At 43.7% G+C, this 23,537-nt stretch overlaps 1 protein-coding gene across 1 annotated transcript in view; it reads left to right on the top strand.

The window, feature by feature from the left end:
• LOC146062719 (phospholipid scramblase family member 5-like) overlaps positions 1-23,537 on the top strand; it is a 71,192-nt gene that overhangs the window by 25,943 nt on the left and 21,712 nt on the right. Inside the window, exons 3-4 of the mRNA XM_083174767.1 lie at positions 11,219-11,261; positions 15,899-16,119. Of these exons, the coding sequence (XP_083030893.1) occupies positions 11,219-11,261; positions 15,899-16,119 (264 nt within the window). The remainder of the gene's footprint in view (positions 1-11,218; positions 11,262-15,898; positions 16,120-23,537) is intronic.

Raw genomic sequence — 23,537 nt, 5'->3', positions numbered from 1 at the left:
GGGATGGGTTTTTGAATGTGGTTCCCCCTGTGTTGGTAGGGCTGGTCTGCTCCAGGTCAGCACACCCTAACACTTTATTAACTCTTATTTTTCCTATCACATTGTATATATTTTGTATTTTAATCCCACCTTCACTTCCCTACATAGCACTTATGTGCTTCTTATTAACCCTTACTAATTTTCATTTGTGTGCTGCCCTGGAGTACTCAGCCTGTGTCGGCATGTTGGGGGCCCACACCCCAGACCCATACCCAGTATTAGGGACCCCCAGTGACAGAGAGGCCTTGACGCACGGCCTGGGGGCTTAGCCCTATATCTGCAGATATATGCAACCAAGATCTCTGTATTATCTGAATAATATGTAGTTATTTTCTCATTCAGTGTGCAATTGGGATACAAACTGTTTTTTTTTTTCCTAACCAGATTTACCCCTCCCTGTTGGCACCTGAATGACACACCTCTGATTGAGCAGCTTACCAACAAAAGTGTTGTGCAGTTGAGCGGCATAGATGGGTCAGCATTAGGAGGGATTGCTGACACCTGAGTGCCATTGGAGAAGCCAGGGGTATCTCCAGGTAAGCTGGCTCTCAGACGTTATAAGCCATTATCATGTGGCCTTACACTGGGCTATTAAGCCCAGACATATATGTTATTGCTTATGGGATGGGTTTTTGAATGTGGTTCCCCCTGTGTTGGTAGGGCTGGTCTGCTCCAGGTCAGCACACCCTAACACTTTATTAACTCTTATTTTTCCTATCACATTGTATATATTTTGTATTTTAATCCCACCTTCACTTCCCTACATAGCACTTATGTGCTTCTTATTAACCCTTACTAATTTTCATTTGTGTGCTGCCCTGGAGTACTCAGCCTGTGTCGGCATGTTGGGGGCCCACACCCCAGACCCATACCCAGTATTAGGGACCCCCAGTGACAGAGAGGCCTTGACGCACGGCCTGGGGGCTTAGCCCTATATCTGCAGATATATGCAACCAAGATCTCTGTATTATCTGAATAATATGTAGTTATTTTCTCATTCAGTGTGCAATTGGGATACAAACTGTTTTTTTTTTTCCTAACCAGATTTACCCCTCCCTGTTGGCACCTGAATGACACACCTCTGATTGAGCAGCTTACCAACAAAAGTGTTGTGCAGTTGAGCGGCATAGATGGGTCAGCATTAGGAGGGATTGCTGACACCTGAGTGCCATTGGAGAAGCCAGGGGTATCTCCAGGTAAGCTGGCTCTCAGACGTTATAAGCCATTATCATGTGGCCTTACACTGGGCTATTAAGCCCAGACATATATGTTATTGCTTATGGGATGGGTTTTTGAATGTGGTTCCCCCTGTGTTGGTAGGGCTGGTCTGCTCCAGGTCAGCACACCCTAACACTTTATTAACTCTTATTTTTCCTATCACATTGTATATATTTTGTATTTTAATCCCACCTTCACTTCCCTACATAGCACTTATGTGCTTCTTATTAACCCTTACTAATTTTCATTTGTGTGCTGCCCTGGAGTACTCAGCCTGTGTCGGCATGTTGGGGGCCCACACCCCAGACCCATACCCAGTATTAGGGACCCCCAGTGACAGAGAGGCCTTGACGCACGGCCTGGGGGCTTAGCCCTATATCTGCAGATATATGCAACCAAGATCTCTGTATTATCTGAATAATATGTAGTTATTTTCTCATTCAGTGTGCAATTGGGATACAAACTGTTTTTTTTTTTCCTAACCAGATTTACCCCTCCCTGTTGGCACCTGAATGACACACCTCTGATTGAGCAGCTTACCAACAAAAGTGTTGTGCAGTTGAGCGGCATAGATGGGTCAGCATTAGGAGGGATTGCTGACACCTGAGTGCCATTGGAGAAGCCAGGGGTATCTCCAGGTAAGCTGGCTCTCAGACGTTATAAGCCATTATCATGTGGCCTTACACTGGGCTATTAAGCCCAGACATATATGTTATTGCTTATGGGATGGGTTTTTGAATGTGGTTCCCCCTGTGTTGGTAGGGCTGGTCTGCTCCAGGTCAGCACACCCTAACACTTTATTAACTCTTATTTTTCCTATCACATTGTATATATTTTGTATTTTAATCCCACCTTCACTTCCCTACATAGCACTTATGTGCTTCTTATTAACCCTTACTAATTTTCATTTGTGTGCTGCCCTGGAGTACTCAGCCTGTGTCGGCATGTTGGGGGCCCACACCCCAGACCCATACCCAGTATTAGGGACCCCCAGTGACAGAGAGGCCTTGACGCACGGCCTGGGGGCTTAGCCCTATATCTGCAGATATATGCAACCAAGATCTCTGTATTATCTGAATAATATGTAGTTATTTTCTCATTCAGTGTGCAATTGGGATACAAACTGTTTTTTTTTTTCCTAACCAGATTTACCCCTCCCTGTTGGCACCTGAATGACACACCTCTGATTGAGCAGCTTACCAACAAAAGTGTTGTGCAGTTGAGCGGCATAGATGGGTCAGCATTAGGAGGGATTGCTGACACCTGAGTGCCATTGGAGAAGCCAGGGGTATCTCCAGGTAAGCTGGCTCTCAGACGTTATAAGCCATTATCATGTGGCCTTACACTGGGCTATTAAGCCCAGACATATATGTTATTGCTTATGGGATGGGTTTTTGAATGTGGTTCCCCCTGTGTTGGTAGGGCTGGTCTGCTCCAGGTCAGCACACCCTAACACTTTATTAACTCTTATTTTTCCTATCACATTGTATATATTTTGTATTTTAATCCCACCTTCACTTCCCTACATAGCACTTATGTGCTTCTTATTAACCCTTACTAATTTTCATTTGTGTGCTGCCCTGGAGTACTCAGCCTGTGTCGGCATGTTGGGGGCCCACACCCCAGACCCATACCCAGTATTAGGGACCCCCAGTGACAGAGAGGCCTTGACGCACGGCCTGGGGGCTTAGCCCTATATCTGCAGATATATGCAACCAAGATCTCTGTATTATCTGAATAATATGTAGTTATTTTCTCATTCAGTGTGCAATTGGGATACAAACTGTTTTTTTTTTTCCTAACCAGATTTACCCCTCCCTGTTGGCACCTGAATGACACACCTCTGATTGAGCAGCTTACCAACAAAAGTGTTGTGCAGTTGAGCGGCATAGATGGGTCAGCATTAGGAGGGATTGCTGACACCTGAGTGCCATTGGAGAAGCCAGGGGTATCTCCAGGTAAGCTGGCTCTCAGACGTTATAAGCCATTATCATGTGGCCTTACACTGGGCTATTAAGCCCAGACATATATGTTATTGCTTATGGGATGGGTTTTTGAATGTGGTTCCCCCTGTGTTGGTAGGGCTGGTCTGCTCCAGGTCAGCACACCCTAACACTTTATTAACTCTTATTTTTCCTATCACATTGTATATATTTTGTATTTTAATCCCACCTTCACTTCCCTACATAGCACTTATGTGCTTCTTATTAACCCTTACTAATTTTCATTTGTGTGCTGCCCTGGAGTACTCAGCCTGTGTCGGCATGTTGGGGGCCCACACCCCAGACCCATACCCAGTATTAGGGACCCCCAGTGACAGAGAGGCCTTGACGCACGGCCTGGGGGCTTAGCCCTATATCTGCAGATATATGCAACCAAGATCTCTGTATTATCTGAATAATATGTAGTTATTTTCTCATTCAGTGTGCAATTGGGATACAAACTGTTTTTTTTTTTTTTCCTAACCAGATTTACCCCTCCCTGTTGGCACCTGAATGACACACCTCTGATTGAGCAGCTTACCAACAAAAGTGTTGTGCAGTTGAGCGGCATAGATGGGTCAGCATTAGGAGGGATTGCTGACACCTGAGTGCCATTGGAGAAGCCAGGGGTATCTCCAGGTAAGCTGGCTCTCAGACGTTATAAGCCATTATCATGTGGCCTTACACTGGGCTATTAAGCCCAGACATATATGTTATTGCTTATGGGATGGGTTTTTGAATGTGGTTCCCCCTGTGTTGGTAGGGCTGGTCTGCTCCAGGTCAGCACACCCTAACACTTTATTAACTCTTATTTTTCCTATCACATTGTATATATTTTGTATTTTAATCCCACCTTCACTTCCCTACATAGCACTTATGTGCTTCTTATTAACCCTTACTAATTTTCATTTGTGTGCTGCCCTGGAGTACTCAGCCTGTGTCGGCATGTTGGGGGCCCACACCCCAGACCCATACCCAGTATTAGGGACCCCCAGTGACAGAGAGGCCTTGACGCACGGCCTGGGGGCTTAGCCCTATATCTGCAGATATATGCAACCAAGATCTCTGTATTATCTGAATAATATGTAGTTATTTTCTCATTCAGTGTGCAATTGGGATACAAACTGTTTTTTTTTTTTTCCTAACCAGATTTACCCCTCCCTGTTGGCACCTGAATGACACACCTCTGATTGAGCAGCTTACCAACAAAAGTGTTGTACAATTATAAATGATTTAAAGTGCAATTGCCTATATATTCACAACATATGAATAATAATAAGTTAAAGTGCCAATACATATATAATAGGAATTCCAAAACAATAGTGCATATTTAAGTGCAATATTAATTTAAAAATAAAAAAAAATATATAAAATAGTACGGACACATCTTACATTTACCACAATTAAAAAAAAAATGTAATGATGGAATAATAGAATGGGAATCTACTGTATTTTTGGAAGTATTTTCTATAGATAACATACTTGGGGCTAATTTGTTTCTTAATGTCTTTGCCCTCCTAAATACCAATTATGGACGTATCCCAACTACTTCTCCCAGTATTGGATCCATCTTTTTAATGGACCAATGCTTTGTCAAGACTTTCCTTATTTCATTGCTTTTTGCATTAAATTGAGTTATGAACGAACAAAATATTTTATTTTCTGTTTTTGCTTATGCTGTATAATTTATTTTCTATCCATTTTACGGCAACTATCTCTAGCCTCCTCAATTAACTGTGACGGATAACCTTTTTCTTTGAAGCGCAAACAATAAATTTCGGCCCGTTCTTCAAATTGTTGTATGGTACTACAATTACGTTGCACTTTGAGGATCTGGGAATATGGTAAATTTGATTTCCATTTGTTCAAATGGCAACTATCAAATTCAACATAGTTGTTACTATCCACTTGTTTAATGTAGGTACAAGTGTCAATTACCTTAGAATCTTCCCTTGCGGTTAACGTGAGATCCAAGAATACAATACTTGTACTAGCGAATTTATATGTAAAGCTTAAATAATACGTATTATTCTGAAGGTATTTAACAAATTCTACAAATAGTTGTTCAGACCCTGACCAAATTAGAACAATATCATTGATATATCATCTGTACAGGGTTATGTTGGCTGCGAAGGAGTTATTTCTATATATACACTCTTCCTCCCATTCTCCCAAATAGAGGTTGGCGAACCCCGGGGCAAAAAATTGTGCCCATCGCTGTGCCCCAGGACTGTATATATATATATATATACACATATAAAAACAACAAACCAGGCAGCACTATTTACCAAAATAAAAAAATGGTTTGACAAAAGGGCGCAGCCCCAAAACGTTGCCGTCAGTTTCAATAAACCTTTAGAGGTTTACTTTGTTTGCAAGTATCCTAGAGTGCCGCCTGGTTTGTTATTGTATATGGTTAACGGGATCACACCTGCTGAAAGGAGGAAGGCACCTGGGCACATCTATAATCAGGCAACAAGGAGTGTGTTTCCACGCTGCATATATATGATGCTGGGGGGGGCGGCGGCACTCAGAAATGAGGACAGGAGACAAGCGGTGTGGGTAACCAATGTTTCAAAAGCCCGCAGGCTTTTTTTATCAAGGTGCTGTGGTGAGTGTTCTCACCACAGCACCTTGATAAAAAAAAGCCTGCGGGCTTTTGAAACATCGGTTACCCACACCGCTTGTCTCCTGTCCTTATTTCTGAGTGCCGCTGCCCCCCCAGCATCTTGTGCCGCTGCCCCCCCCCCCCAGCATCTTGTATACAGAGCATCTTACCTCCTCGCAGAAAGGATTGGAGCCAGCACACGGTAGTAGGTGAATAAAAAAAGGGTTTATTGCAATTACATCATTGCACAAAGAGACAGCTGCCGACCTGACAGCTGTTTCAACTGCATGTGAGCAGTTTTCATCAGTGAGCAGTTTCACATGCAGTTGAAACGGCTGTCAGGTCGGCAGCTGTCTCTTTGTGCAATGATGTAATTGCAATAAACCCTTTTTTTCTTCACCTACTACCGTGTGCCGGCTCCAATCCTTTCTCCGAGGGGGTAAGTGCTTTCTATTAACCACATTATGTGCCTGGCCAGTTTTATCTTTAACCAGAGTGCCAACCTGAGAACCCAACTGTCTATATATATATATATAAGTGGGCATTCACTGGCACTCCAGGAAACACAAAGCGCAACTGCCCGGGTGCTTCACTCAGGGGGATAAGATAGAGACCGGTACAGTGGCACTCCTGGGGGCTTCATAAAATGATACACTGACACAGTGGGGTCCTCAGTGTCACAACTGAAGGGCGGACCAGAGGAGGAAGGATTAAATCGTGCAGGTTTAATAATAGAATTCATCAATGGAAACAATACACACTTGAATACTTTCTTTAAGTGGCAGTTAGTGGTAAATAATACTTGAGCCAGCAAGGCACTTTTAGAAGAAGAAAGTTCATTTGAATAATGACAGTTCAATAGCACAGGACGACAGGCAGGGGTCTTGAAGAATAAGAGGATCCGGAAAGAGAATGTACTTGATGGTAAATGAAGGATCCTTGAAGACTGGAAGAAGATGAATGATGAAATGAAGATTGCAGAATTGCTTGGAAGCAGGAGACTTGAAGAGCTAGGCCAGGAAGCTCAGGGATACAGGCAGAGGCCAGACTGTGGAGAGAACTGGCAGCGATGGGGTTAAGCAGTAGCCTAGACCAGCACAGAGCACGAGCAAGGCACCAAGGTCAGGAGAGGTGAGTCAGAGAGCCGGAGTCAGCTGGGAGCTGTGAACGCCTCGGGAGACTCTTTGTACTGACACTGAACAGCCCTAGGCAGATCCCCTATATCCCAAGAGGGCGGCTGCCATTGGCTGTCAGGTCAGTATGGGCGGAAACCTCAGACCTGGGCCAATCTGCTATTTGCCCTTAACCAAGATGGCGGCGCCGGCCTCCCGGCGCCATTACAGCACACACTGCTACACCTGTCGGCGTCCCACGCTGCCTGCTGCCCACCAGACTGCCGCTGCCCGCTGACCCGGAGACCACTACACGCTAGCCAACGGCGGGCGCGAATGGGTGAGTAATATGCCCGCCGCGCACCGCCGCGGCTGCGTGTGACACTCAGGCTGTAGAACAACAGACACAGACTTCTACAGCCTTAGGACGGGAAATTAATCCCGAAACGTTGCTGGTTAAGAAACGACTTTGAGTCTTATTCCAAACTGATGCTAAGTCCGTTGGGTTCGGTATAATCGCCTGCTATATATATGTCTGTACCTGATGAAGGGGGTCACACCCCGAAAGCTCGTTCTTTGAATACAGACTTTATCTTTTGTTACCTACTGCCTCCTGAGTGCTGTTCTTTTGGACTCTTATATATATATAGCCACAAAAACAATTTGTACAGGTATCAGGTGAAGAGCACATGCAGCTCCAGTATAATCACATAATTGTGTATTGACACTGACTCAAAAAATATATTACGATGATTATACTAGGGATGTGCACCGGCCAATTTTCGGGTTTTGGGTTTTTGGTTCTGATTACCTTGGGGTTTTGGGTTCTAATGGGTTTTGCCAAAACACCTCCTAAGTGTTTTGTGTTTGGATTTCTTGGGTTTTGGGTTCTGATTTTTTTGTTAAAAAAGCATAAAAACTGCTGCACATACTTTTTGTACTAGGTACATATCGTATCGGATCATAGTGCATGCACAAAGCATGCACAAGGGATGCGATCCGATACAATGTGTGCTGTTTAAGCACACAACGGATCCGATTAACGGACCGTGTATGGGGGGCTTTACATTCATTTCCACTCATTTTCAGTCTATTCTGAACACCTCACACCTTACAATATTGTTTTTAGGGCAAAAGGTTGCACTGAGGTAGCTGGATAACTATGCTAAGCCACACAAGTGTGCGGCACAAACACGTGGCTCATGTAAGAGTGACACTGCAGCGGTAGATACGGCAGTATTAGGCAGTGGGACCCAGACCAGACAGGTAGTTACGGCAGTACTAGGCACCAGACAGGTAGATACGGCAGTACTAGGCACCAGACAGTGGATACGACAGTATTAGGCAGTGGGCCCCAGATCAGACAGGTAGATACGGCAGTATTAGGCAGTGGGCCACAGACCAGACAGGTAGATACGGCAGTATTAGGCAGTGAGGCCCAGACCAGACAGGTAGATACGCCAGTATTAGGCAGTGAGCCCCAGACCAAACGGTAGATATGGCAGTACTAGGCACCAGACAGGTAGATAAGACAGTACTAGGCACAAGACAGGTATATACGTCAGCAATACTAGTATTGTGCACCAGCAGAATTTATAATTATTAATTTTATTATTAGGTACTGCTTGGCAGTGGCACTCAGTGGCACACGTCAGTGCACCAGCAGCATGGAATTATTTTTTACAGTCCCACACAGCACAAGTATTATTTTTTAATTAAATTAGATATAGCAGCCTAGTATGTAGTTGTACTACTAGGTAGGTACACTTAGGCAGTAACACTGCCAGTGGCAACAGTGGACTGAGTAAATAATACTGGCAACCTCTATTCACAGTATTCAGTGCAGGCAGCACCAGTGGACTATATATCATTAAATTAATTATTAATAATATAGCAGCCTAGTAGGTAGAGAAAATAAACTAATAGGTAGGTAGGCAGGCAGGCAGGCAGTAGCACTGCCAGTGGTCATCACAAAAGGTAGTTATATTACACACCACCAGTAGCTTTATGCAGTGCACCAGCAGAATTTATAATAATTCATTTTATTATCAGGTACTGCTTGGCAGTGGCACTCAGTGGCACACATCAGTGCACCAGCAGCATGAAATTATTTTTTACAGTCCCACACAGCACAAGTATTATTTTTTAATTAAATTAGATAAAGCAGCCTAGTATGTACTAGGTAGGTACACTAGATAGGCAGTAGCACTGCCAGTGGCAACAGTGGACTGAGTAACTAAATAATACTGGCAGATTCAGTGCAGGCAGCACCAGTGGGCTATATATAATATAATTAATTATTCATATAATATATATTACAGCACAGCACCAGAGGTAGGCCCTAGCACAGAGGAGACAGTAGTACTACAGGTACACAGTTAGACTGTCCTCCTTGCTAGGGAGATCCCACCCTAAGCAGAGAGGAGAACAGAGTACACAGCAGCACTGAGGGAGACAGCCCCAGCGAATAAAATAATTACAGCACAGCACACCAGAGATAGACCGCACAGAGGAGACAGTAGTACTACAAGTACACAGTTAGACTACACAGCAGCACTGAGAGACAGCCCCAGCGATTAAAAAATATTGCGTTCAAGGTCAAGCTCAAGTTTATGTCCCAGCAGCAGCACCAACACACCCTCTCCCAACCCACTACTAGACTGGAGTGAAGATAGCGGGCGCAGCAGTCGCTTTTAAAGCCTCACGAAATCAGGCGCCGGAAGATGACGTTCTGACCACGCGGATGGACCCGAGTCAGGCGGGAATCTCTGAGCGCTGCTCGGAACCGGGCTCGGAATGATGACGTCTGTGGGGGCTCGGATCTCCGGAATCCGAGTCTGCACATCTCTAGATTATACCCACCGAGCCCCGTGGGGACACGATATCCAGCATATGGATCCATTTTGCCTCTTTCTTCAATAACGTGAGGCCTCTGTCACCACCGCGTAGGGGAGGTGGTAACCAGTCTATTAGCATGTATTTAAGAGATGCAACCTGATGGCCCATAGCCAAAAAGTGTGCCGCTACCGGTTCATCAGTTTGACCCCAATTTAAGGCCAATCAATTAGGATGTTGAGACATCCTCTTGTGAAAAGTCCTTTTGGTTTTACCCACTTACATGGAATCACAGAGACATTTAAATAAAAATGACATAATCCATCTGGCACGTTATGCCATAGATAATCCACATTCTCACATTTTCCGTATGCCCCTTGTACTTTTACGTTTACACTCTTAAACCTTTCTTTTTGTTGGATATGTCAAACATATAGCTTGATAATGTACTGTAGTATGCGATCAGGGCCGGTGCAAGACTTCTTTGCACTAGGCAAATTGTCTGCCCCCCCCCCCCCCCCCCCAAATTTTTTTTTATAATAATAATAATTGCTAGCTGAGGTGTGGTGTGTATCACAGTATGAATGAGGTGTCTGAAAGGGCAGCGTTGGTTATAGTCTGTCCCCACCTGTACACAGCACTGGCGGGAGGCTGGCGGCTTCTGCTGTGCTGGGTCAGGGCTGCTGCTTCTCCTCGGCGGCAGCACAGACAGGAAGGAGCCGACAGACACAGTAAATTGCGTCCGCATCGTCGTTCCAGGGAGGGGGTGGGGGGTTGCTCCGGTTCTTGCCCGCTCCTTCGCTCCCCGGGGGGGAGGGGGTTCTGCTCAACACGGAGGGGTTGCGGGCATTGCGGCGGTAGGCCAAAGCATTGTTCAAGGGGGGCTTCTCCGGTGCTCGCCCGCTCCCCGGGGGGAAGGGGTGCTGCCACTCCACACGGGGGTTGCGGCGGGTATTGCAGTGGCAGGCCACAGCATCCTTCCAGTGGGGTTGCCAGGGGCGGGGGGTGTCGGGTGATGTGGTGGCATGGGGGACCAGCTCCAAACTGCCGCCCTCCAGTGGCCGGCGCCCTAGGCAAATGCCTAGAGCTGCCTAGTGGTGGCGCCGGCCCTGTATGCGATAGAATATGGAGTTACTTCATGGGCACATCCAGTACACACATCTGGAAAGTTGCATCCTCAAAAGCAACTCTGTATTTATTCAGGAATAAATACATTTGCATTCTATAAACATGAATATACAGTATGATGCCTTAATTTGGATGTCTATAACATACTGAAAATGTTGTCAACACTTCTTTTAATTTCCTATGTCCAGAGTCACAGACAAACAGAGGTTATGAAAAGCTTTGCTTTGTAAATGCACCCTTATGTTAATTTGTACAGTATACTGAGTAGCTGCTTCTTTTTTATTTGTTTACTGTAGATACAACAGATCATTATTCACCAGCAGGTGGAGCTCTTGGGAGGTAAGTAGTATCTGCAGTTAACATGGCAAAAACACATTTAATAAAGATGTATTAGATATGTAGTTAAGTTGCAGATGGATGAAATGACGATTGACAGAATTCCCACAATCAAATGCCGGGGGGACAAAATACCGTCAGGTACAGAACCCGACAATTGAAATACTGACAACATCAAAATTCTGACATTATACCTGCTGGTATAACAGTATCGGCCAAGTGATTGTTGGTATTTCAATTGTCGGTAAATCATACTGAACCCGTTTATTATATAGGTAGAATAAATTCTAACACAATCCTGAGGAGACTACAAGTAGAGAGAAAATGATGAAATTTTTTTTGCTTATGAAACTATCCAGGTGGATGCTGTAGTAATAGTGGCATTAAAGTGGTAGAATGCCCATAGAAGCTCTGATACTAGCAGTCAGTTAGATTCTTTTAAATCTAATTGGCTGCAAGTTGCAATGTGTATAAGCCCAAATTGGCCTCATTCCCATGGTAGTTATATTGGATTTCCAGAAATTGCAGTTGTGTAATATCTGTAGTGTGAGTGCACCAACCTTTCCGATGTGGGTAGAATGGACAATTAAATAACTGATCTGGTATTACTGTTTCCATTTCAGTGGTGCTGTGCAGTGACATGTAACCTTGAATAGTTACCTACAAGATATGTATTTACTGAATTAGAGGAGTCACAGGATTTTATTAGTGGACTTTTAATAAAAAAATTACCTAAATCTATAACTAATTTCACGAGCATCTATTGTGATTCTTATAATATTGGGTCATATTGGCCATCCACCCTCCCCATCATGTGAATTGTAACATTATCTTAGAAACAAATTGTACACTTAAAACCCCCCTAGGGTGTGCCATTGCTCCATACCTGTTTTAAGCACCATTTTTACCGAGAGTATATTCTTCGAAAAGATGGTACATGTGTAGATGAGACTATAGACCAGTGATGGCTAACCTTGACACTCCAGCTGTTGTTGAACTACACATCCCAGAACGCCCTGCTACAGTTTTACTATTTGGCCATGCTAAAACTGATGCAGGGCATGCTGGGATGTGTAGTTCAACAACAGCTGGAGTGTCAAGGTTAGCCATCACTGCTATAGACTCTGACATGTACCAGAGTTGATGCTAGGTTTTCTGCAGCTGCCAGAGTTGTTGGTAGGTTCTCTGCAGACCCCAGAGTTGTTGCTAGGTTCTCTGCAGACCTCAGAGTTGTAGCTAGGTTCTCTGCAAACCCGAGTTGTTTCTAGGTTTTCCTGCAGATGCCAGAGTTGTTGCTAGGTTCTCTGCAGACCCCAGAGTTGTTGCTAGGTTCTCTGCAAACCCGAGTTGTTTCTAGGTTTTCCTGCAGATGCCAGAGTTGTTGCTAGGTTCTCTGCAGACCCCAGAGTTGTTGCTAGGTTCTCTGCAGACCTCAGAGTTGTTGCTAGGTTCTCTGCAGACCCGAGTTGTTGTTAGGTTTTCCTGCAGATGCCAGAATTGTTGCTAGGTTCACTGCAGACCCTCAAGGTGTTGCTAGGTTCTCTACAGACCACATAGGTGTTGCTAGGTATTCTGCAGATGCCATCTTTTCAAAGATATAAATGGAAATATGCATTAAAGGATGCAAGTATAGGAGGGCCCTTTGCACCCATTAGAAATATGCCACTAATTAGGCACATATACTCTACAGAATCCAATATATTTCATATGCATTCTAAGCAAAATGTGTTTATATATATATATATCTATATATATATAGATATATATATATATATATATATATATATCTATATATATTTACACATACACATAAACACACGTGTGTGTGTGTGTGTGTGTGTGTGTGTGTGTGTGTATATATATATATACTATATACTACTAATATATATATATATATATATATATATATATATGTATACTCTTTACATTACAAAGAAATATGTAGCTTAGTTGAAAAGAACTAAATAAAAACCTTCACAGATATAAGGAGCGAAATGAGCTCAAAATTTCTAGACATAAATACAAGATATAAAATGCACACAATGCTATAAGTGTAATCTATCTTCCCACATGATTTCCACATATGGTTCTTCCTAGCATTCAAATTTGGCACCTTCTGTGAATAGTAAATTGGATTTAAATTAGAGCTTTTTGGATCACTGTACATCTGTAAATATAACAAGGAAACTGTGCCATTTAGTTATGCTTTTTTTATGATATTTCACTCCTGCCATGATGCAAGTTGTATTTACAGGAAAACTGGCACCAATTAGCTTTAAGATTTCCGGAACGAAAATGAATACGATAATGTACATGATGATAGAGAGATTGAACAAAAGGGCGTTTTGTCTTAGATTCAATTAAGACTTGTGTCTTAGTAGGAGACAAGTATTAAACAACATAGCTGAAGGAGCCCACAAGAGAACATGCCCAGCTTGTAACTGACTCCATGCAGATACTCTTGCCTACAGCGATACAAACTTTGATGCCTTCGTTTTTTTTTGTTGTTGCAAAGACTGTGATATTTAATGGTTTGCCTTCTATAATCACGTAAAGAGTAGTATTGGGGAGGGGTGGTTAAAAAGAGAAACTGTTCAAGCTTGATCGATCACTGTGGGATGCATATTTTGTATTTCATATAATATTCACTGATGGAATCTCCATGATAGGAACTGTGAAACATCCCCCAAGCTTTTAAATGCTATACTCATCACCTCATCACTCACTTTGCTGTTTTTGGTTTAGCTACTTGCACAGAATTTAAATATTGCTCGAGGAATTTAACCAGTAGCTAAATGTTAAATTACAAATTGATTGAAAAACAGCACGTTACGAGTCGTAGGGTAAAACAATTACAAATCAGCATAGGATTTAAAGTTACACAGTGCAATTATATTCACACAGTATAGTATGGCCAGCTAAATGTCAAAGACAATATATAGTATGTATTTCTTTTTATAAAGTTATTTATTTATTGAACATATTTCAGTAGGTGGTGCTTTCATTTGTAATGGTAATATTTGACCCTATGTTGACCTGGTCCATGACTATGTGACATACTGTATTTAACATCACCATGTGACGCTCTGCGGCAGTGTCAGAGAGTCCTAAGGCAGAGGCAGTTGAGGCTCCCATATGAAAGCAGTACCAAAGAAGGCACTGTAATTCAAATGAGTGTCACATTAACTTTATGACCTGTATCATATTAAGAGTTAATTTTATAATGTAATGACAGTCTCCTTTTTTCTTTTTCAATTGAAAAATTAGTTATCAATTATTTTCTAGTTGTACTTATTAAATTACTATGGGGTTGTCTGGGGAGACTGACAGCTCCAGTCAGCCACAGAGATGAGACATTGCCTTCTCAGGGAATGGGTTTCCAAGAGGATATGGCCATGCCCCAACTTTAACATGGGTCTGCATTATATTATTCTGTACCTGTAATGTACATGAGATCAAAAGGTATAAACTAGGGATGTGCAGATCCAGATTTACCTGGATTTACCCGGATTAACCCGGATCTCAAAATGGGATCTTACTGGCTATCAGCTGTCACATGTTTTAGCTCTTTTTCTCTCAAAAGAGGGGAAAAACAGCACTCACCAGTCTTCTCATGAAAGTATAAATCCAGAGTTTAATCCAAATCGATGTTTCGGTCCTGGTGCGGACCTTTGTCAAGGCGATGGCAATATAAACAGCAAACCAACAATGGGGTAGTGGTACTGGGACAAGGGGTGAGCATCCTGTCCAAGTACCCCTACCCCATTGTTGGTTTGCTGTTTACTACTGCTGCTTATATTGCTATCGCCTTGACAAAGGTCCGCACCAGGACCGAAACGTCGGCAGGCTATCGACTGGATTAAGCTCTGGACTTATACTTTCATGAGAAGACCAGTGAGTGCTGTTTTTCCCTCTTTTGGGATTTCTGGGTATGTAATTCGGAGTGCTCACTCATTACAGTACTCTCTAAACGGCACCCCAGCGGACGCCTGGGTTAATGGTGAGAGTGCAGGGTTATTAGTTTCTTAGATAGATAGATAGATAGATAGATAGATAGATAGATAGATAGCTATAATTGATTAATGGGCCTAGACCATTTAGCCAAACCTCTCTGGAGACTGGCCACTCCCATGTGCCTGGGCCTCTACCTCTTAGTTATAATCCACAGTTGGGCACTTCAAGCCCAAATCCGACACTGCCAGCGGCACTTCCATCCATTTCTTAGGACCAAATACCTCCACCTCCCCCCAAGATGATATTACTAGTGCTTACAGACAGGAAACCAAAAAATGCAGAAGGAGAACCTTGTCCCATACCCTCCAACATAGTCCCTACCATGAGCTACAAACGCCTCTGCTCCCTCTTAATTTATGATTGAAGGCACATCTGCTGAATTGATGAGAAAGGAGTTTCAACACAGGTGATGGTAATTGTAAATGAAAAGGTAACTGCAGGAACACAGAGTTTTTTACTTGGTAGAAGGTTTGAGGTTATGATAGCCTAACTAAAACTGCACCACACATCGAAAGCTGGACATATATATGATAACCTTGTAAATGATATCATTTGTTACCACTGCCTATATAAAAACTTTATGTAACATTGATAATGCAGTAATGTCATTTTTTATTGATTTTCAGTTTTTCTTGGTACTGAAAAGAGCAACAAGTATGAGATAAAAGACAACTTTGGACAAAGACTTTATTTTGCAAGGGAAGAAAACATCTATCTTAATAAAAACTTGTGTGGGCCATTGCGGCCCTTCACTATGCACATTTCTAATAACACAGGCCGGGAAGTAATCACAGTTATTAGACCCTTGAGGTGCATTACTTGCTGCTTTCCCTGCTACTTACAAGAGGTTAGTGACTTTGTGTTTTTATCACGCTTGTTCTAATCACTCCAGTTTTTTGATGAGCAGAATATGTACTTCGTTAAACCTTCCTAGATGTCCTAGTAACTATAAAAAGAGTTTCAGAGGGTAATAACATTATATATTAATAGGTTTTCAGAGAATATTAGATCAGCCAATTCTGGCTTAGTGATGAAAATATATGTTACAAAACAACACAATGAGAGAGTAAAAAAAAATAATTAATTTGCCGCATTTTTTAGTAATTAGTCCAACATGATTCATTTTGTAAAATCTTTGAAAGAGAAAGGGCAGCAAGAAACAGATTTACGATAGCTTAACTTTATAACAATTTAAATGTATTTAATGCATGCTTGTAAGTAAAACAGAATTCCTCACTATGGGGCCGATATCATTCAGACCTGCTCGTAGAGCAGCGAATTCGGGCCATCTGTTGATGATGGTGGTTTTGCGCATGGGATTTTTATTCGTCAAGGTGGTTATTGGGAGGAAAGGGGTGAGAGTTTTTTTCCTTGCAAGGAAGGGGTCAATTTATTAAAGGTTCAGTTTTTCCCAAATCTACACATATTGTCGCTAGGAGTTCTGTCCTCCAAACCTCTACATTTTCCAACAATTTGCATCTATTAAAACTCTTACATCACATCCGGTTTAAGAAAACTGAATGTGGTTTCTAGAAACTATTGCCATTAGTCCTGGTCTTCATCCCCAAATGAATATACACACACACCTAGAGATGCTCAAACCAATAGTAAGTAGCATTGCTCCCCCCCCCCTTCTGGTATTTGTGACTGGGGAATTCCAGGGAAACAAGAGTAAATGATCCTCCGCTATTATAGTAAATATTAGCTTTGACCACTTTATTTGAATAAACCTTAACTGTGCCACTGAAATTGAATGAATTTTGTGAATCCCTTTTATTTCTACAGTGACTATACCCATTTTTTAATAAATAAGAAATGTTTTAGTAAGTACTGTATGTGCATCCCCTTGATTTTTTATTTGTGTGTGAAGGGCAATGTACAGCAGCCATTTTGAATAATCAGGTTTCATTCTATACATAAATTATATACATAACTCTATAACTACAGATGCATCCTCATACATATTGCTTATTCTCTAATAAATATTCTAAAATGGCCTGGGTAGAAAATGTCTGGTAGTGTACATGCACTACCTCTCCTGGCGTAAGAAAAATGGAAATATATAGAGGGAAATTTTATAGGATGAGAGATTTGGAAAGTGAGAGATTTGGTAAGAAATTTCCAGTTTTTTTAAAGCGGCAATCATTTACACTACAAAACCACTTTGTGTGTAAATGATTGCCGCTTTAAAAAACCCCTGGAGATTTCTTACCAAATCTCTCTTTTTCTGAATCTATCAGTCTATTAATTTCCACTCATATAGTTTAACTGGTGTATCTGCAATCTATTTCTAAATTTAATTGTAATTACCCCTACTGCTAGTGATTAAAGAGTCTGGTCCCAGACTCTTAATAGGTTCAAAGAAATGAAAAGGATTATTACACACTTATTTAGATATAAAATATAGTGGCACTTTGGTCATCTGTTAATCCAAACAAAGATAAACTTTCAAGTACAATATATTATTCATTCCACAAATGTCACAGCAAAAACACAAAAAGTAACAATATAAATAGTTTAGCACAATAGAGCAATAATATATCAGGGCCCTGAGGGTTTTTTTTTTTTAATTTGCAGGAAAATAAAATGGCATAAAATAAATCCGTGTTATGTATAACTAACAATTCTTGATAGAGTCTGCACCGTATAGATAGATAAGATAATTGACAGTCCACACTGTCGTCCCAGTGTCAGTTAACTGTCACCCAATATTTGTATAGATTAATTAGTTCACAAGTTTGTGTGCTGTTAATTCTATTTTATCCCTTTTTAAACTCTGTGAGAGTAAGTGCTGACAAAAGGTTTTAGGTCCCATATATACAGTACCTTTGGAGGTTATTCGCTGGATTTGGAAAGGAATGGTGGCAATGGGGCAGCTGGTTGCTTTACTCACACTGCGGTGTGGAGATATGTGTCTCTCCAGACTCGGAGCACGGCATCTGGCTGTGGTACATGTCTCTGGACCTCTGTGAGGCGTCGGCCAAGCACTTCACTCAGACAAATTTGTTGGCACCCTTCAGAACAGGGCTTGGCAACACCGGCCCTCCAGATGTTAATGAACTACACATCCCAGGATGCTTTGCATTAGTTTTGCTATGTGGCCATGCTGAAACTGATGCAAGGCATGCTGGGATGTGTAGTTCATCAACATCTGGAGGGCCGGTGTTGCCCAGCCCTGCTTTAGAAGATAAAATAAATGCTCGGTACTTGTTTCCTAGCACGGCCACCACGATTTCTATCGTGGTGGTTGTGTCGGAAAAAATTGTGTCGGTCGCGTCGGGTGCATACCAAAACGCACACGACGCGACCGACGCGATGTACCCGATTTCTCCATAGGCTTCAATGTTAAAATAATTTAACATTGAAGCCTATGGAGAAATCGGGTACATCGTGTCTATAGGCTTCAATGTTAAATTATTTTAACATTGAAGCCTATGGAGAAATCGTGTCCATCGTGTCCATAGGCTTCAATGTTACATTTTTTTAACATTGAAACTGAGTCCATTTAACATAGTAAAAAATGGTAAAATGGGCAATATGGGCCGTTTCTCATTGGGTATGGCCCCGTCATGTGTGTAAAAAATAATGGCCCCCCATTGTGGCCGCCACCCCCACGATTGGCGCGAACCCGAAGCGTGGCGAGCGCAGCGAGCCCGCGAGGGGCAGCGGTGCGCGTCCTCCAACCTTTTCATTCCCCTACTATACACGTCGGCGTGGAGTTGAGAATAGAATAGTGTGGCGAGCGCAGCGAGCCACCGAGCCCGAAGCGTGGCGAGCGGACGCTGATACCTTCACAGATCCCTGCGTCCCTTCGCGGGCTTCACAGGTATCAGCGTCCCCTCGCGGGGCTCGCTATGCTCGCCACGCTTCGGGCTCAGTGGCTCGCTGCGCTCGCCACACTAATCTATTCTCAACTCCACGCCGACGTGGATAGTAGGGGAATGAAAAGGTCGGAGGACGCGCACCGCCGCCCCTCGCGGGCTCGCTGCGCTCGCCACGCTTCGGGTTCACGTCAATCGTGGGCGTGGTGGCCACAATGGGGGGCCATTATTTTTTACACACATGACGGGGCCATACCCAATGAGAAATGGCCCTTATTCGGCCTTTTCCCATTTTTTACTATGTTAAATGGACTCAGTTTCAATGTTAAAATAATTTAACATTGAAGCCTATGGACAAATCGGGTCCATCGCATAGGCTTCAATGTTAAATATTTTAACATTGAAGCCTATGGGGAAATCGTGGGCATCGCGTCGGTCGCGTCGTGTGCCTTCTTAAGGCACACGACCGACGCAATGTACCCGAGTACAGTTTTTTTTCAAAGGAAATCGCGGGCATCGTGGGCATCGTGTGCCTTAAAGTTAAGGCACACGATGCCCGCGATTGTGGCCGTGATAAGAAACAAGTACCAAATGCTCTAATGGGGCATACACATGCAGAGATTTCGGGCATCTTCAAACGATCTCACTAGATCGCTTAGAAAATGCCCCTACATCTCTCCGTGTGTAGGGGCCATAACTATTGCCCAGCGATTATATCCAGCATGCTGGATAAATCTACTTAATCACAGGGCACGGTCAGTGTCCTCACCGGAGAACAGGTCTAACACAGCTCTGTGGGCTGAGTAATCTTTTGAGAGTTCTGAGCGTCTGTTCACTACTGCTCTGCTGCTCAGCGGGTAGCAGGGGGACTCCCAACTGCCCCACCACCGTGGGACACTGCTAGCTCCGGTTGGAATGCGGGACCGACCCAAAGGGGATTGTCCCGCGAAAAACATGGCAATTGGGAGATATGCTTATAGGGGATACGGTCATTAGGTCTACACCAACTAGGTCGACAAGCATTAAGTCGACACCACTAGTTCGACAGGCAGCAAGGTCGACATGGGTCAAGGTCAACATGTGTCTAGGTCGGCATGGGTCTAGTTCGACAGGTCATTAGGTCGACACAGGCATTGTGCCGACATGGGCTAGGTCGACAGTCAAAAGGTCGACATGGGGTTTTTCACTGTTTTTTGAGCCGATGTGCCGACAGGCGGTATTTCATACCCTACCATCCACTAGGACGTGGTGGGAGAATAAAATAGTGTGCCGAGCGTAGCGACGCACCATGCTCGAAGCATGGCGAGCGATGCGAGGGGATGCGGTGCACTTCACACTGTGTCCATGTCAACTGTGTCGACATTCGGGTAAAAAAACAGTGAAAAACCTCATGTCGACCTTTTGACTGTCGAACCTTGCCCATTTCGACCTAATGATTGTGTCGACCTAATGTCCTGTCGTCCTAATCCCATGTCGACCTAGACACATGTCAACCTTGACCCATGTCGACCTAGACCCATGTTGACCTTGCTGCCTGTCGACCTAGTGGTGTCGACCCAATTCTTATCGACCTAGTTGGTGTAGACCTAAAAACCCACACCCGCTTATAGGTGTTACTTTCATGTTCTGCCTGAACTGCTTTTTCAAAAGTAAGCCAGTATGGCATTAGACAATACTATTCCAGTTTCAGGCAAACTTACATACTATGCAAGTCTCCAACCATGGAGGGCCGAATGGTCTGGTCATTAGGCCTTCCCCCAATATAGGTTAACGTCCATGATTCATGAGTCCGCGGTGAGGGAGTGAAGCTAAATGATGGGATTCAGTCATTTAGCCCCAACCCCTTCCCATAGCTCCCGCAAGTACTGGTGAGTAACATGCAATCGTGAATTCTTCACTAGTGATTAACATGTAATAGTGTCTTCTTCAAATGGGCAGGATGTGGGAGAGTCTTCTTCTCTTCCAGAGCTGCGAGAAATTACCCCAAAAAATGTAGCCTCTCCCAGCTTCTGGGTAGGGGGCAGCGAGTTAGGCACAAAGGGGCCTGTGGGTGTGTAACATCATCATGGTCCTGCATCCCACGATACAGTGCCAAAAAAGGCAGACACTGCACAACAGAAGGCGAGGCTATGATGATGCTATTCAGAGTGAAACGTGTCACCAGGTACCCCAAAGGGGTTTGTGGGGAAAGCGGCATACTGTACTTGCCCACCTTTCCGGGGGGCTGGGAACAACATCTTTTTTTTTTTTTTGTAGCCTCCCAGCCATTCAAGGATGGTTCATCAGTATGGATTTGGGAATTGCTGGTTACTGGTTATGTGTGAGATTGCTGATAACTGGTGATGTAGGGGATAGCTGGTAATTGGTGATGGAGGGGATTGCGAGTATCTGGTGATGTAGGGGATTGGTGGTTACTGGCGATGTAGGGGATTGGTGGTTACTGGGGATGTAGGGGATTGCAGGTAACTGGTGATGTAGGGGATTGCTGGTAACTGGCGATGTAGGGGATTGCTGTTAACTGGTGATGTAGGGGATTGCTGGTTACTGTGATGTAGGGGATTGGTGGTTACTGGGGATGTAGGGGATTGGTGGTTACTGTGGATGTAGGGGATTGCTGGTTACTGGCAATGTAGGGGATTGCTGGTTCTGGCGATGTAGGGGATTGCTGGTAACTGGTGATGTAGGGGATTGCTGGTAACTGGCAATGTAGGGGATTGCTGTTAACTGGCGACGTAGGAGATTGCTGGTTACTGGTGATGTAGGGGATTGCTGGTTACTGGGGATGTAGGGGATTGGTGGTTACTGTGGATGTAGGGGATTGCTGGTTACTGGTAATGTAGGGGATTGCTGTTTACTGGCAATGTAGGGGATTGCTGTTTCTGGCAATGTAGGGGATTGCTGGTTACTGGCGATGTAGGGGATTGCTGGTAACTGGTGATGTAGGGGATTGCTGGTTACTGTGATGTAGGGGATTGCTGGTTACTGGCGATGTAGGGGATTGCTGGTTACTGTGATGTAGGGGATTGCTGGTTACTGGTGATGTAGGGGATTGCTGGTTACTGGTGATGTAGGGGATTGCTGTTTACTGGCAATGTAGGGGATTGCTGGTTCTGGCGATGTAGGGGATTGCTGGTAACTGGCGATGTAGAGGATTGCTGTTAACTGGCGATGTAGGAGATTGCTGGTAACTGGTGATGTAGGGGATTGCTGGTTACTGTGATGTAGGGGATTGCTGGTTACTGGCGATGTAGGGGATTGCTGGTTACTGTGATGTAGGGGATTGCTGGTTACTGGTGATGTAGGGGATTGCTACTTGTGCTTTTTCCACTCCACATTAATTAATTACATACTCCTCAGTCACTGCAGCTGAAATACGTGGAGGTACACAAACTAATCACTGTGTATTCCATTCATCAGCAACAGAAGGATAAATGTTCTTGTATTGTAACTAATTGAGGAAGTGAGCATTTAATCTTCGTCATACAGTCAAATGGTTCAAGTCTGAATAAACCATGTGCAAATGACAATTATTATTATTATTTATTTATTTTAAGAAAAAAGTTTGAGATTCCTCATGGCGAGAGCAACGTTGAACGCCAAAATTGCTGAAAAGAGCATGGCTGGTGCAAGGTCCCTTGGCACCCTAGGTGCTACATTTCACCCACCATCCATGCTCCCTCTAATTCACAAAATGCCACACAGCAGTGTCCCCAGTTTATAATATGCCACACAGCAGTGTCCCGATTTCATAATATACTATATAGAAATTCCCCAACTAATACAGTATGCCACACACACACACACACACACATCCTGCCAACACTCAATAGCACACATACAAACAATCATACACACCCATGCATACTGTACACACACATTGCCAGCGCTCATTAACACATACAGGGGGTGATTTAAGACCGCTCAGTAAGCAGCAGTCGTTCGAGCAGATTAATGCTGCCCCACTAAACGTCCGCCACCCCTGCCCCTGAATCCCCTCGGTACCATGCGATGGGATGCTAACACATCCCCTCACATGCATCTGCCAACAGGAGAAATCATTTGGTGGTTGCCGACCATCCAATGATTTCTTCTGGCTTTGGAAATAAAAGTCTGAACTCACTTTTATTTAGGAGCATTATGCCCCCCGGCCGGCATCAGCCCACCTCTGTTTCATGGGAACGTCCAGCATTTTCATGGGGACGTCTATGAAACACTGGGCGTCCCCATGGTCACGTTCACGCCCCATTCCCGCCCGCTCCTGGTCCCTGTCCCTCCATCCCTGCAAAGAATGGCCTGGCGAGTCAGTAACTTACGGAAGTCGTTCATTGCCGTGGTCTGAACATGCGCAAATACGCGCTTACGCATGTGCAGACCCCCCCACCATCATAATTCGCCCCTTTCCGAAAGGTGTTGTATTAGTATACAGATACTTACCTATCTTGAG

Source organism: Crinia signifera, chromosome 3 (genome assembly GCF_055691185.1).
Source record: "Crinia signifera chromosome 3, ASM5569118v1, whole genome shotgun sequence".
Lineage (NCBI taxonomy): Eukaryota > Metazoa > Chordata > Amphibia > Anura > Myobatrachidae > Crinia > Crinia signifera.
This window is presented reverse-complemented; position numbering and strand designations above follow the sequence as displayed.